At 57.6% G+C, this 13,052-nt stretch overlaps 1 protein-coding gene across 6 annotated transcripts in view; it reads left to right on the top strand.

The window, feature by feature from the left end:
- SHANK1 (SH3 and multiple ankyrin repeat domains 1) overlaps positions 1-13,052 on the top strand; it is a 50,557-nt gene that overhangs the window by 10,193 nt on the left and 27,312 nt on the right. For all 6 annotated transcript variants that reach the window (XM_073886399.1, XM_073886398.1, XM_073886401.1 and 3 more), the window contains exons 4-12: positions 400-471; positions 1,560-1,668; positions 1,760-1,911; positions 3,639-3,806; positions 4,269-4,385; positions 8,592-8,669; positions 8,895-8,961; positions 9,198-9,528; positions 10,451-10,644. In XM_073886399.1, coding sequence (XP_073742500.1) covers positions 400-471; positions 1,560-1,668; positions 1,760-1,911; positions 3,639-3,806; positions 4,269-4,385; positions 8,592-8,669; positions 8,895-8,961; positions 9,198-9,528; positions 10,451-10,644 — 1,288 coding nt within the window. The remainder of the gene's footprint in view (positions 1-399; positions 472-1,559; positions 1,669-1,759; positions 1,912-3,638; positions 3,807-4,268; positions 4,386-8,591; positions 8,670-8,894; positions 8,962-9,197; positions 9,529-10,450; positions 10,645-13,052) is intronic.

A 13,052-nucleotide genomic window follows, 5' to 3' on the forward strand; every position in this document is an offset into this window, starting at 1 on the left:
GGGCTCCTCCAGATCCCCTAGCATTAGAGTCAGAGAGGCCTGAGTGCAAAGGACAGCGTGTTCTGCCTCTGATCAACAGAGTGGCCTTGGGCAAGTCACTTCCCTGCCCCAAGCTTCTCCTCGCCTTTCAAAGTGGGAAAGGATTCGCAATTACAGTAGGTGTTCTAGAACATTCTGTGCGGGGTCCAGACTCCTGCTCCTCCACATCAGGGGTTGTAGTTCATATACTCCGCAGCAGCCCCGCACTCCTCTGCCACCCAGCCAAGGCTCCAGGGCTGTTTCCACCTTGACCCTGAGATGATGCCCCCCCCCCCCCCCGCCCAAAAGGAGTCCAGCCTCCCCCCCAGGCCCCTGATTCCAAGTCTCTGTGTCTCTCCCCTCATACACCCCTGGCCACAGTTCCGATACAAGACCCGGGTTTACAAACAGACCAACCTGGATGAGAAGCAGCTGGCCAAATTGCACACGAAGGTGAGAGAACCCTGCTGGCACTTACCCCCCAGCACCCCCCCCCCACAGAGCCCCGGCGCCCCCCCCACCACCACTTTCCCACTTCCTCTCCCACCTGTTCCCCACAGCAGCCCTCCACATTCCCCAGCCCCTCCTGTTCCTCTGCCAGGATCCCCCACTCACTTGAGATGCTATGTTGCATTTGGGACAGCCCCAAATGCCATCCCCTTCTCTCCATCATAGCCCCTCATTGCTCTGCCCAGGCCCACACCCTTTCCCCCTGGCTCCCACTTTCCTCTTCCTCGGGCTCTCCCATCTCATCTCTGGGTCCCCCATATCCATGCAGGGCCCCTGCCTCCCCCACTTGGCCGGACTCTGACACACAGTGTCCCTCTGCCTCAGGGCTGTTTTGTAGACACCCCACAGTTCCCCTAATCCCATAGCCTAAACCTCTCCTAGGATGTCTCCCACGCCCGGGCACATAGAGCCATGTTGCCCTCCCAGCCTCTGACCATGTGTCTCCTATGTCTCCCCTGGTCCCCTAAGATCTGGGAGGAAGCCAGGGGGCTGCTTTAGCCAGAGGTGAAGAGAAAGATTCTTGACACTTGGGAAAAAAGCCCCTGGCCTCTCCTCACCCTCCACCCTGACCGCAGCATGCATTCATGTCTGTCCTCCCCCAAATATTCCATCCCTCCAGACCTGCGCCATCCACTCCGGGAGCCACCGGCCACATAACGGCTCCCAAGCACTTCTGGTGTGGCAGGTCCAAACTGAGACTCGCTGTGAGTGTGAAATGCACACCGGATTTCGAAGACTCAGTATCCCAAAAGAGTAAACTTTCTCATTGATAAATTTCCTATGGATTACCTGTTGATACGGTAATATTGCAGATATATTAGGTTAAAAAGATAGGTCACTAAGATGAATTTCGGTACAATCAACCGTGCCCCTTCCTTTTTTTTTTATTTTTTTTAAAGGTGGCTACTAGAGACTTTTCAATGCCACACGCGGCTCGCTGTGTATTTCCACTGGACAGCGCTGCTCAAGACCCCAGCTTTTCTCCCTTGCTCCCTGACTGGCCTGTCTTCTCTCTCTTGTCCATGGCTCAGACGGGGTTGAAGAAGTTCCTGGAGTACGTGCAGCTCGGGACGTCCGACAAGGTGGCGCGGCTGCTGGACAAGGGGCTGGACCCCAATTATCATGACTCGGATTCAGGAGGTAGGGAGGGAACCAGGGGCTTTGGAAGAGGTGGGGGGAGCCAAGAACAAGGCATAAGGGCTGCATGTGACTGGCCTTTCCTGCCCCTTAGAGACCCCCCTGACTCTGGCTGCCCAGACGGAAGGCTCTGTAGAGGTGATTCGAACCCTGTGCCTGGGAGGGGCCCACATCGACTTCCGGGCCCGGGATGGCATGACAGCGCTGCACAAAGCTGCGTGTGCCCGTCACTGCCTCGCTCTCACGGTGAGGTGCCAGACCCCCGGGACCCTCCCCCAGATTGCAGTGGTCCCCTAAGGGCAGGCTGAACTGCAGCCAGTTGCCCCAGACCCGCCCTCCTCCTCCCCTTCATCTCCCTTGACCCCACATGGCCATCTGGTCTCCCCTTTGCCTCTCATCTGGCCTCCTGGAGGTCCCCTCCCACGTCCCCATGGGGATGCCACTTCTGCTCTTCCCTCAGACTCCTCTCCCTTTCCCGTTTGTTCTCTCTCAAGCCTCAGTTCTTTAGATTTGTTAAAAATAGTCTCTCTTCGTGTCCCAAATACAAAGCCCCTTTCCATAGCCTGACAAACACGCAGACCCCATGCTCACTCCTCCAAGGGGACCCGAGACCCTCTGCTGATCCCCAGGTGCACCCACCCTACAGGGGGTTGTCACACAGAGCTTTCCCCTGCAAGGGCCCAGGGAGATCCGAATACCTGTACTCTCCTGCTACCCAGACGTTCTGGTTCCCTCTGACCCGGCTTACCACCAACCCGGCCTCTGTCTCCCTCAAGTGTAGACCCTCCCTCCTCTGTTCCTTAAAGTACACAGTGAGCAACCTGCTGTTGCCCCCAGATACAGACCCTCCTCCACACACTCATACGCTGCAGACGCAGCCCCTCCCCCTGCTTCATAACTAAAATGCACTTTCCCAGATGGACAAACCCGTATCCCCACAACATACACACATGGAGTTGGCTTATGTGGTCTTATTTTAAAATCTTCTTCCTCTCTCCCCACCCCAGTGGGACTTGATCCCTCTTCATACACAGGTCAGGATAGACTGCCCCCAAAGATATGTAGCTGTTGATAAACACCCAGCTCACAGAGGCTCCAGCTTAATGGACCCTCCCTTCCCTTTTCCAGCTGCCCTGAAGACCCTAAATGCAGTCAGACACCAGCCACAAAGATCTGCTTAGGCGCTAGGAAGTGACAAACCCTCTAGATGTACCCCCAGTCTGCTCCCTTCCGCCAGGCAGATCCTGCTCTCACCCCCACCCCTGGCCTCCAGACCTACTCTGTCCAATCCTGTAGCCACTAGCCGCATGGGGCTGTTAGACTTAAATTAATTAAAGTGAACTAAGAGGAACATTTCTGTTCCTCAGGCTCACTAGCACATTCGAGCGCTCAAGAGCCCACATGTGGCTGCCGAGTTGGATGGGGAGGTTGCAGGCTGTTTTTGTCACTGCAAACATTCTGGTGGACAGCGCTGCCGCAGGCTGTCCTCACGCGGCTGGGGCCGACAGTCCTCTAAGGATGCTCAGCTCCACCAGCCTCTGTGCCCAGAGCTGTTCCTGGACGCCCCCTGCCCCCCTGCCCCCCAGCGCCCAGCCTCAGTGAGGCTGGCCCGACTCACCTTGGTCTGAGCTCGCCCTTTTCCCAGGTCTCTTTCTGCGCCCCATCCTTGGGATCTGGTCCCATCCACACCTCCTGCTTGGCCGGGGGTCCTCCCGCGTCCAGACTCTGTTCTCATGTGGTCCCACATGACCGTCCTGCTGCTCGGATGAGGTGCTGAGGCACCAGGCTCCTTCAGTGGCTCATCCAAAGTCAGCCACGGGTGGAAGGGCCAGGCTCAAGGTCACACAAGGGCATCGTGGCAGAACCCAAGACAGCCTTGGCCAGTGTGGGTCACCCAAGACTCCCTGCCCCACTGGTCCTTCAGGTTGAGCCAGTACTAGTGGGACTGTCTTCTGTCTTGTCTCCCTCCTCAGGCACTCCTGGACCTTGGGGGCTCCCCCAACTACAAGGACCGCCGAGGCCTGACCCCTCTGTTCCATACGGCGATGGTGGGGGGCGACCCCCGCTGCTGTGAGCTCCTCCTGTACAACAGGGCCCAGCTGGGCATAGCTGATGAGAATGGCTGGCAGGAGATTCACCAGGTGCTCCGGACTCGGCCAGGCGGGATTGGGGGGGGGGGTGTGTGTGTGGAGTGTGGGGGGATGCCTGGGCCCTGATCAGAGCAAGGCTCAGAGACCCTGGTGCAAAGAGCTGGGGATCCAGATGCTGGGGTCCTCGTAGAGCATGGAGGCGGGAGGAGCATGGTCTCCAAAGAGAAAAAGATGGGAGGAGGCAACACCAGGACCCTAAGGGGGCATGGACTGGGGACTGGACATCTAGATCCCTGAGATGGGTGGGGGTGGTCCCTTGAGCCTCTCGAGGGGCCAGGCCAGGCACCTGGGTCTTGCAATGACCCAGGAAGCTGACAGTCTGGGCCCCTGGGCAGGAATGGAGGCTGAAAGCAGAGGGAAAGGGAGATGCAGGGTTTCCTGGCCTCAGGCAATAGATACATGCCGTGGTTGGGAGAGTCTGATGTGGCCTCCTGGGTTCCCTGTCCCCCCCAGGCCTGCCAGCGGGGTCACTCTCAGCACCTGGAACACCTGCTCTTCTACGGGGCTGAGCCCGGAGCCCAGAACGCCTCGGGGAACACGGCCTTGCACATCTGCGCCCTCTACAATAAGGTCTGCTCTGGCAGTGCGGGCCCGGGTCCTCCCCCTGCCCCCGGCCTCCCAGCCTCCCTGCGTCCTCTGTTCCGTCACTGTTTCATTCATTCGTCCGTTCATTTATTTGTTCATTTGTTCGTTTCATTCATTCGTCCGTCTCCTTCATTCATTCAACAGACATTTACTGAGCACCTTCCCTGTGCTGAGGACCAGGCAGTGAGCGAGACAGACAGCCCCTCTGCCAGGCATGCCTTCCCGTTACAGTCCAGCGTCGTGGGGGCCGGAATCTGGGCTTGGCCTTGGGGTTGGGGTGGAGATGGGTCTCCGGGGAAAATGTGGCACCTGTGCTAAGATGAGCAGGAGTCAGCTGAGTAGGAACGGGAGAAAGGGTGTTCTAGGCAGTGGGCACAGCCCGGTTCAACAAACCAGAGGGGAGAGAGCACATCAGGGCCGTTGCCGGAAGGGAAAGTTGCTCCCCGGGCCCCCTTTCCTGTGTGTCTCCATTCAGCTGTCCGTGGAGCACCTGCTGTGTACGGTGCGTTTTTTGCCGGGGGGGGGGGTGCTGCAGGGGACAGAGGAAAGGCCAAACCACAGCCCGGAAGGGAACAAGAGTCTATTGCAAGTTGTAGCAATTCGGGGCTGGGTGGACAGCCCCCACCTCGGGAGTCGTGAAGGTGAGCAGTAGAAAGCCGGCAGGGAGCCTCACAAACCAGCCAGCTGTGGCTCTCAGCCTACGGACCCCAGCCCCAGGCAGGTCCTGCGCAAGTCAGCCCCTCAGTCTCCTTCCCTGTTTTCCAGGGCTTCCTGCGCTTGGAGGGGTGCCTCAGGGACTCCGCAGAGCAGGGCTTGGCACGCTGGTGCTGGTCTGCCAACCTCCTCTCCCCTTCCTCCAGGAAGTCTTCCAAGACAGCCCCATCCCCTTCTGCCTCATCAGAACTTGCAGTGCCGGGGACGTGGCAGGTAGCCACGTGTTGCCTTGTGGCAGCGAGCAGTCTGCTCTGCCGAGGGAGAACTGGGTGTTTGTCAGACCCAACCAATGCGGTGCTGTCACTTCCCCTCCCCGGTGTTTCTGTCTCTCCTGCTCCCTGACGCAGGCCTCGTGCCCAGATTCCCCGGCTCCGCGGCCTCTGAGCATGCCTGTGGGCAGACCACGACCCCCCAGACAAGCCCTGTGCCCTCTCCCAGGCTCTGTCCTCTCCCCGTGGTGGGGATGACGTCCGCTGATTGAAGGGGAGGAAAGACCATGTATGTTAAGCACTCGTCCCCAGAAGGCAGCACTGTTAGTCAGGACATGGAAACCGTATTGTGAATTTCAACAGGGAAAACTTAGTATACAGATTAGAGTGTGGGAGCAATTTCTCTTAGTCGGATGACCCAGTCATTTCCCCTCCTTGAGCTTCTCCTTTCTCCTCCGTGCAATGGGTCAGTAACACCTACGGCGCGAAGGATCAAGTGGGTGGATGTTTTGCTTGCTCTTGGCATGGTGCTTAGCAAGTAGATGCCTGACAGATATAGTTCATGTTGTACTTCTCCCTCCCTTGTTTTCCCTCTCAGACCTTAAGCTTCCCAAGGGCCAGAGCTGGGTCTGACAGATTTCCCAGCTCTCTCCTCCTCTGGCCTCCTGACATGCCCGTCTCTCCCCTGCTGGTGAAGGTCAGGTCCACGTTTATTGGCTGGGAGCTCCTCAAGGGTGAGGGCTCAGTCCGATCAATTACTCTGTCCCAAGGCCGCAGGACGTAGTAGGCCTCGGTGCATCTTTGTTGAATGAGTGAGTGACGGATGAATTATAAATCAGCTACCTTGAATTTGCCCCAAGACTACACAGAGCCCCCCTCAGAATATTCAACAGGTGTTTGCTTTGCGATAGACTGAATGACTCAGTGAATGAATGAATGGCTTGAACAAATGAATTTTGAGTGACTCGGCTCCACATCCTTCATCCTCATACTTCCCTGTGCATGTTTCATGGGCACCTACCGATGTGAGATGAATCAGACTCAGCAGGGTGCCTGTCCTGGGGAGTTGGGGGGGGAGTTCACATCTGGCAAAGAGGCAGATGTGTAACGAGGAATTGCAATGCCGTGAGATCAGTGCTAGGACACCAGTAACTCGAGGTTCTCGAGGTGTAGGGTGAATTGCTGGTTGGGCCCGTGGAGATGGTCTGGCCCTGGGCTAGGCAAGATGGTGGTGGAGGTGGGCAGACACACACACACACACACACACACGGCAGTTAACAGTCTAATCGGGGGTCAGCATGGACACACTTGGACACACACACTCTCTCACACACTCACAAAAGCACCCAGAAAACTAACTGAGCTTACTTTGCTGTCCAGTGACTGAACTGGGCAACCTGAGCTGTGCGCCCATGAGACATAGATGAGCCCTAGGCTTCAGAGGCCACGTTTGAGTCCTACCTAGCTGCTCCACTCACCAGCTGTGTGACTTTGGGCACAGATTTGCCCTCTCTGAGCCTGTCCTATAGGACGGGACCACGCAAGCATCCTTGGCATGCGTGTTACACGGAGAGGGTGAGACCCAGGAGGTACTTTGTGAATGCTGGTTGAACTGCATCAGTGGGGAGCTGGAGAGAGGAGTTGAGCCGGGGGCCAGGCTGGGTTTGGCCAGGCCAAGACAAAGGGTGGAAGGCTTCAGCAACTGTTTATTGAACAGCTTCTGTGGCCCAGGCGCTATTCCAGGTGCTGGGTGCTGCAAAATCATGTCCTATATAAAACTCACGATGTAGTGGGGGAGAGATGCTAACAAGACAAGTAAAAGAGAAATGTCATTTGACGGAGATAGCATTATGAGGAAAATGAGCTAATACTGGCTTAGAAGAATGCCTGGCATATAGTCGGCATTCATATAAATAAAAATAAAACAGGGATCAGGATAGGGAGCTATTTTGACGAGGTGGCCAGAGAAACCCTCTCCAAAGAGGTGGCGTTTAAGCAAAAACCTGAATGAAGCGAGAAAGTGAGCCATGTGGAAATCAAGGGGCAGAGAATTAATTCCAAGGAGCGGGAGCAGCAGGTGCAAAGGCCCTGGGGCAGGAGCATGCCTGTCAGAGGAAGAAGGAGGCCAGTGTGGCTAGAGTACAGGGAGTGAAGAAAGGCAGCAGAAGATGAAGTTGATGAGGCTGGGGGTAGGAGGGTAGGCAGACCAGGTGGAGGTAGAGCCTCTAGGCCATGGCAAGGCCACTGGGTTTGATCCAAACAGTGAGAGGGAGTGACATGGTTGACATTAGGAAGGCACAGATCTGGATGCGAACGGCATTCCTACCGCCCACTGCCCAAACCTGGCCCCCACTGCCCCCCTTCCTTTTGGGTCTAGCAGAATGCGTGATAAGAGCAAAGACTCTGGAGTCCTACAGACCTTGGTTCAAATCCAACCGCTGACAGTCACCGGCTGCGTGACCTGGGGCTCCTTGTGATGCCTTAGCTTCCTCGCCTGTAGAATGGGGATAGTAATTTCCATCTCGTGGGTTGTTGGACGATACAGTGAGCTCCCGCCTCTAAAGTGCTGAGCACCTGACATGCAACCTAGGAAGCCCTCCGTGAAGCTTGGATTGGTGGCTCTCAACTGGAACACCCCTGGCCCCCAGGGGACATTTAGCAATGTGTGCAGACATTCTTGGTTTTCACAACTGGGGAGAGGAGTGCTACTGGCATCTAGTGGTAGAGCCCAGGGATGCTGCTAAGCATCCTAGGGTCTCACAGGACTGCCACCACTACAGAGATTTATCTGGCCCCAGATGTCAGGAGTGCTGAGGTCAAGAAACCCTGCTTCTGCTGAGCACCATCCAACAGACTATAACACGGGTCATGTGTGTAATTTTAAGTGTCTCAGGAGCTGCGTTTAAAAAAAAAAGTAAATAGGTGACGTTAATTTTTGTAGCATATTTTATTAACCCATGGTTTCCAAAAATATTATCATGTCAACATGCAAGCGATATAACAATTATTAGAGATACTTCGTTTGTTTTTTTTTTTTTTCATGCTAAGTTCTTGAAATCTGGTGTGTATTTTACACGTACAGCTCATCTCAGTTCGGACCGGACACATTTAAAGGGCTCTTGAGCCACATGTGGTAAGTGGCTGCTGTCTTGGGTGAGGCAGGTGCAGATCAGGTTGTTCCGGAAGTTCTTAGCCCAGTGCCTCTGTCTGCTCATGACCTTCACAGTTTTCTTTTGTTTCACCCTCTGCCACCGGCCATCGCCTGCAGGAGACCTGCGCTCGGATCCTCCTCTATCGAGGAGCCAACAAGGATGTGAAGAATAACAATGGACAGACCCCCTTCCAGGTCTGGGGCTGTGAGGGCTGGTGGGGGGCCCAAAGAAAGCAGGGGGTGAGGAAGGTAGGCCAGGCAGGGGTGCTGGTGGCCTGGGAGAGGAGGGAGGGGCGCAGTTGCTGGGGTGAAGGTTTGGGGGGCAGGGGCGGGGGGCAGCCGGCCAGGGACCTCACTGTGCTTCCCGCCCTCTCCCTCTGCTGCCTGGGCCACCCCACCTCCTTGTGCCCCTCCCTCCAGGTGGCAGTGATCGCTGGGAATTTTGAATTGGGGGAACTGATCCGAAACCACCGAGAACAGGATGTGGGTGAGCAAGTGGGAAGTGCGGCTACGGGGAGAACCTAGGGTATTGGGGGTGCATGGTGGGACTGGGGAGTCAGCAGACTGAGCATCTGAGTAGTAGTGGGGCTGCGATGCCAGGCCCCCACTCTCTCTCATGTCTTTCTTCCCTCGTGCCTCTCTTCTGTCCTCCCTTGCCTGCATACCCCCTCCACCTGCCTGTCTCCCCTGCCCCTTCTGCCCCCTGCCACTGTGCCCTCTCAGTGCCCTTCCAGGAGTCCCCCAAGTACGCAGCCCGGCGACGGGGACCCCCAGGCGCAGGGCTGACGGTGCCCCCGGCGCTGCTTCGGGCCAACAGTGATACCAGCATGGCCCTGCCCGACTGGATGGTGTTTGCCGCCCCGGGGACCTCGTCCTCTGGGGCTCCCGGCCCTACCTCAGGGCCCCAGGGCCAGTCGCAGCCCTCGGCCCCCAGCACCAAGCTCAGCAGTGGGACCCTCCGAAGTGCCAGCAGCCCCCGGGGCGCCCGGGCCCGCTCCCCATCCCGCGGGAGGCACCCTGAAGAGGCCAAGAGGCAGCCCCGTGGACGGCCCAGGTAGGGGAAAGCTCAGCCCGGGTCCCACAGACCCCAGCCCAACCAGATCCCATCCTCAGAGCCCCAACTCCCCCCACCCAGGCTGGCGCCCCATCCACCCCCGTCCCTGGTCCCACCCTCAGGCCTCCAGATCTCTCTCCTGCTCCCTGAGGAAGGGAGGGCATTGTAAGCCACAGTCTTGCACCCACCCCCAAATGTGCCAGTTTAGCCAAGCACCTGCTCGATGCCAGGGGCCAGGGGTGGGGTGCCCAAAAGAAATGTTGGTTCCAGCCCCCGAAGACAGACAGACAGACAGACAGACAGACAGGGCAAGGTGAGAAAAAGCCAAATGGGGTGGGGATGGGCGAGGGACTTGGGGAAGGGTTTCTGAGCTCGGAGATGAGACCACAGGAGTGGGGGGGAGTGGAGGAGCCACTCAGGGTAGAGGGGAGGACGAGCAGGGGGCATTCTGGGGGTAAAGAGGCCAGGCTGGCTAGGGGAGGGTGAGAAGGGGGACTGTGGCTGGCCAGTATGTCCTGAGGACACGGGAGAGTGAAAACTCATGGCGGGCCGGGCATGGCAGGCAGAGGAGTTGGACCTGCACCAGGAGGAAGCTGGGAGTTTCTGAAGGCTCGTGAGGGAGCTGAGAGATGACACAGTCAGAGCTCCGCTTCAGGAAGCTGAATCAGGCACAGCATGCAGGGCCGTGGGAGGGGCAGAGCCGGAAGCCAGGAGGCAGAGGAGGGGGCTGGGGGGCAGCAGTGGGCAGGCAGAGGGAGCCCCCAAATGCCCTCTTCCCCCAAGGACGCCAGAGCTGGGAAACCCACTCAAACCCCCTCCCCCACTCTGATGCTCCATCTCCCCCTACCCCATGGACCCCTGTTCTCCCAGAGGTGCCCCTCCCTCCACTCTCCCCTGCCTCTCACACCCTCTGTACATGCAGCTCCAGCGGGACGCCCAGGGAAGGGCCGGCAGGGGGCACAGGGGGCTCGGGGGGCCCTGGGGGCTCCCTGGGCAGCCGCGGGAGGCGCAGGAAGCTCTACTCAGCAGTACCCGGACGCTCCTTCATGGCCGTGAAGTCCTACCAGGCCCAAGCCGAGGGGGAGATCTCCCTGAGCAAGGGGGAGAAGATCAAAGGTAACAGGGCAGGGCCGGGCCAGGCTGGGGGCGAGGGTCGGGCAGGGGAGCCAACCACTCAAGGAGAAGACAGTCAAGGACAAACAGTTCTCCAGGGCCTAGGGCTGTCCAATGCACTCTGGGGACCCCAGAGAGCCCCTGGATGCCCCTCTGCTCCGGAGGAGCATGAAGCGTAGCTGCCCAGATGCCACGCGTCGGGAGGAGGTGTTGAGGCAAAAGAAGGGAAATGAGCACTTGGGGGACCCCGACACCATGCCAGGCCCTGTGGGAGTGGTCTCCCTGCAGGATTGGCCTTTCAGGACGGTATCAGGAGCCCCTCTGACTGTTGAAGGAACAGAGGAACAGTCTCACAGGTCAAGTGACTTGCCCCAGTCCCCAGTGTGAGCCCACGGTCTTTCCTGACACCTGGTGTGGAGCGTGGGGCCAAGCCACCTTGACCTCACCTCCTGCCCTTGCCAGGTGCTCTCATCTGAGGAACGGGGTGGGGCCCGCTTCACGGGGCTCTCATGAGACAAGTGTTGGAAGCCAGGGCCATACTGAGGGCTTCCTGAGCGGTGGCAGCCGCTGCTGTTCTTGGAGTTTGCCTCTCTTTGGTTTTTCTGTCTTCTTCTGGAAAATGGTGCCAGTAGCCCTCACGTGCAGACTTCGCAGGGCTGTTGACGTGTGTTCTTGGATAGAATGAAGCTTGGAAACGGGAAGCAAGCAGACGTGGCAACTAATGCGAGGCGGGGGAGCGATTCTTTGCCGACTCTAGGCTGCAGGGGAGCTGAGTAGTGTAGTGCTGGAGGGCCAAGCTGCCTGGGTTCAAATCCTGGCTCTGCCACTTACTGGCTGGGCACCCTCAGACAAGTGACTTTTCTCTGGGCCTCAGTTTCTTCCTCTGTACAGTGGGACCCTGGTGAGAATTTAAAAAGTCAGTTCCCTTGAAGCACCCAGGACAATATTGAGCACATAGCAAGCGCCAATGATCGTGATCCTCAGCGGGCCCCCATGACAGGAGCTTAGAGGGGAGAGAAAGAGACCCTGGCTACCCGTGAAAGCTGGGGGTTCCTCCCATAGGAGACGGAGGTTGTGTGGGGCCTTGAAGCACGTGCAGGGATCAGAGGGTCAGGTGGGTCGTGGATCAGCATCTGTTTTGCACTATCTCTTCCCACAGCCTGAGTTCCGGAAGGCAAGGTCACGTGTCATTGATCTCTGGGTTGCCAGGGCCCAGTGTAATGACCCAGGACACAGGAAGCCTCAGTGCACATCTGCTGAATGAGTGAATGAGTGAATGGCCAGATGTAGGCGCAAACTGTGGGGGCCAGGGGCAGTGCCTCCAGAGGCAGGGTGCCTGGGAAGTGTGCGTGCGTGTGTGCGTGTGTGTACATGCACACAGGCACGCACACATGGAGGGTCAGGTCAGTGCTTTGAGACAGAGTCTGCAAGAAGAAAGGGAAGCTGAGGTCCGAGGGGAGGACCTTCCGTGTGTGGTATCTTCCAAGTTTCTTTCTGAAATTCAAGCCCAATACTTCCGTACACTGCCCCGTTTTTGTATCCTTCCCTTTCATTAAGACATTCAGTCGCTTCAAAGCCTGCCTCCATCCATGATGCCACTGAAGGTTCGCCGCATCCCAATGAGGCAGCAGGCTCCCTCTGCTCTCAGGCCAAAGCCCGGTGCCTGAACCTGGCTTGCCAGCCCTCCCCTACCCACCCACCAACCTCATCTCATGGCACTCTCTCCTTCCCCCACCGGGCACCAGGGACCTCCTTCTCCCCATTGCTCACATGCCCCAAGCCCTTTTCCACACCAGGCTCTTTGCACGTGCTGTTCCTTCTGCCAAGACAACCTTTTCCTCCCTCTCTTTGCCTCTTCAACCCCTAGGATCCTTCTGGTCTCAGTCTATATGCCATGTCCTCCGAGACACCGTCCTGGCCCCTCTTTGCTGGCCTCTCTTCGGACACCCCATCCTTTTCCCCTGGAGTGCTGACCTTAATTTTCAATCATGCGGTCCCTTACAGAGTTACGCTTCCCACAGCTGCCAGCGTGGAAGCTCCATGAGGGCAAGAACCACAGTGGCTGTGTCCAAGAGTGCTCTACCCAGTGTCTAGCCTGGTGCTTGACTCATGACCGGCACTAAATAAATATTTGTTCAGTGACCAGACGATTGATTCCATGACCACCCCGCCGGTCACTGGTAGGCTAGCCAAGAACCTAGACCCCCTCTTACCCCCTCACCTGTTCCCTTCCATGACCTCGAGCATCTCCTCGATTTGGTCTCCCCAGTGAAGCAAAGAAAAGCACCAGGGGACCCCAACTCAAATCCCAGTGTGGCTTGAGCCATCTCTGGGGCCAGGGACTTTTCTGCTTTAGCTTCAGCTATAAAATGAGAAATCAGTTGTTGCCTACCCAGGTAGGCGTGAGGGAA

The sequence above is a fragment of the Callorhinus ursinus genome, unplaced genomic scaffold (genome assembly GCF_003265705.2).
Source record: "Callorhinus ursinus isolate GAN/ISIS: 27379988/994484 unplaced genomic scaffold, GSC_fseal_2.0 scaffold71, whole genome shotgun sequence".
Lineage (NCBI taxonomy): Eukaryota > Metazoa > Chordata > Mammalia > Carnivora > Otariidae > Callorhinus > Callorhinus ursinus.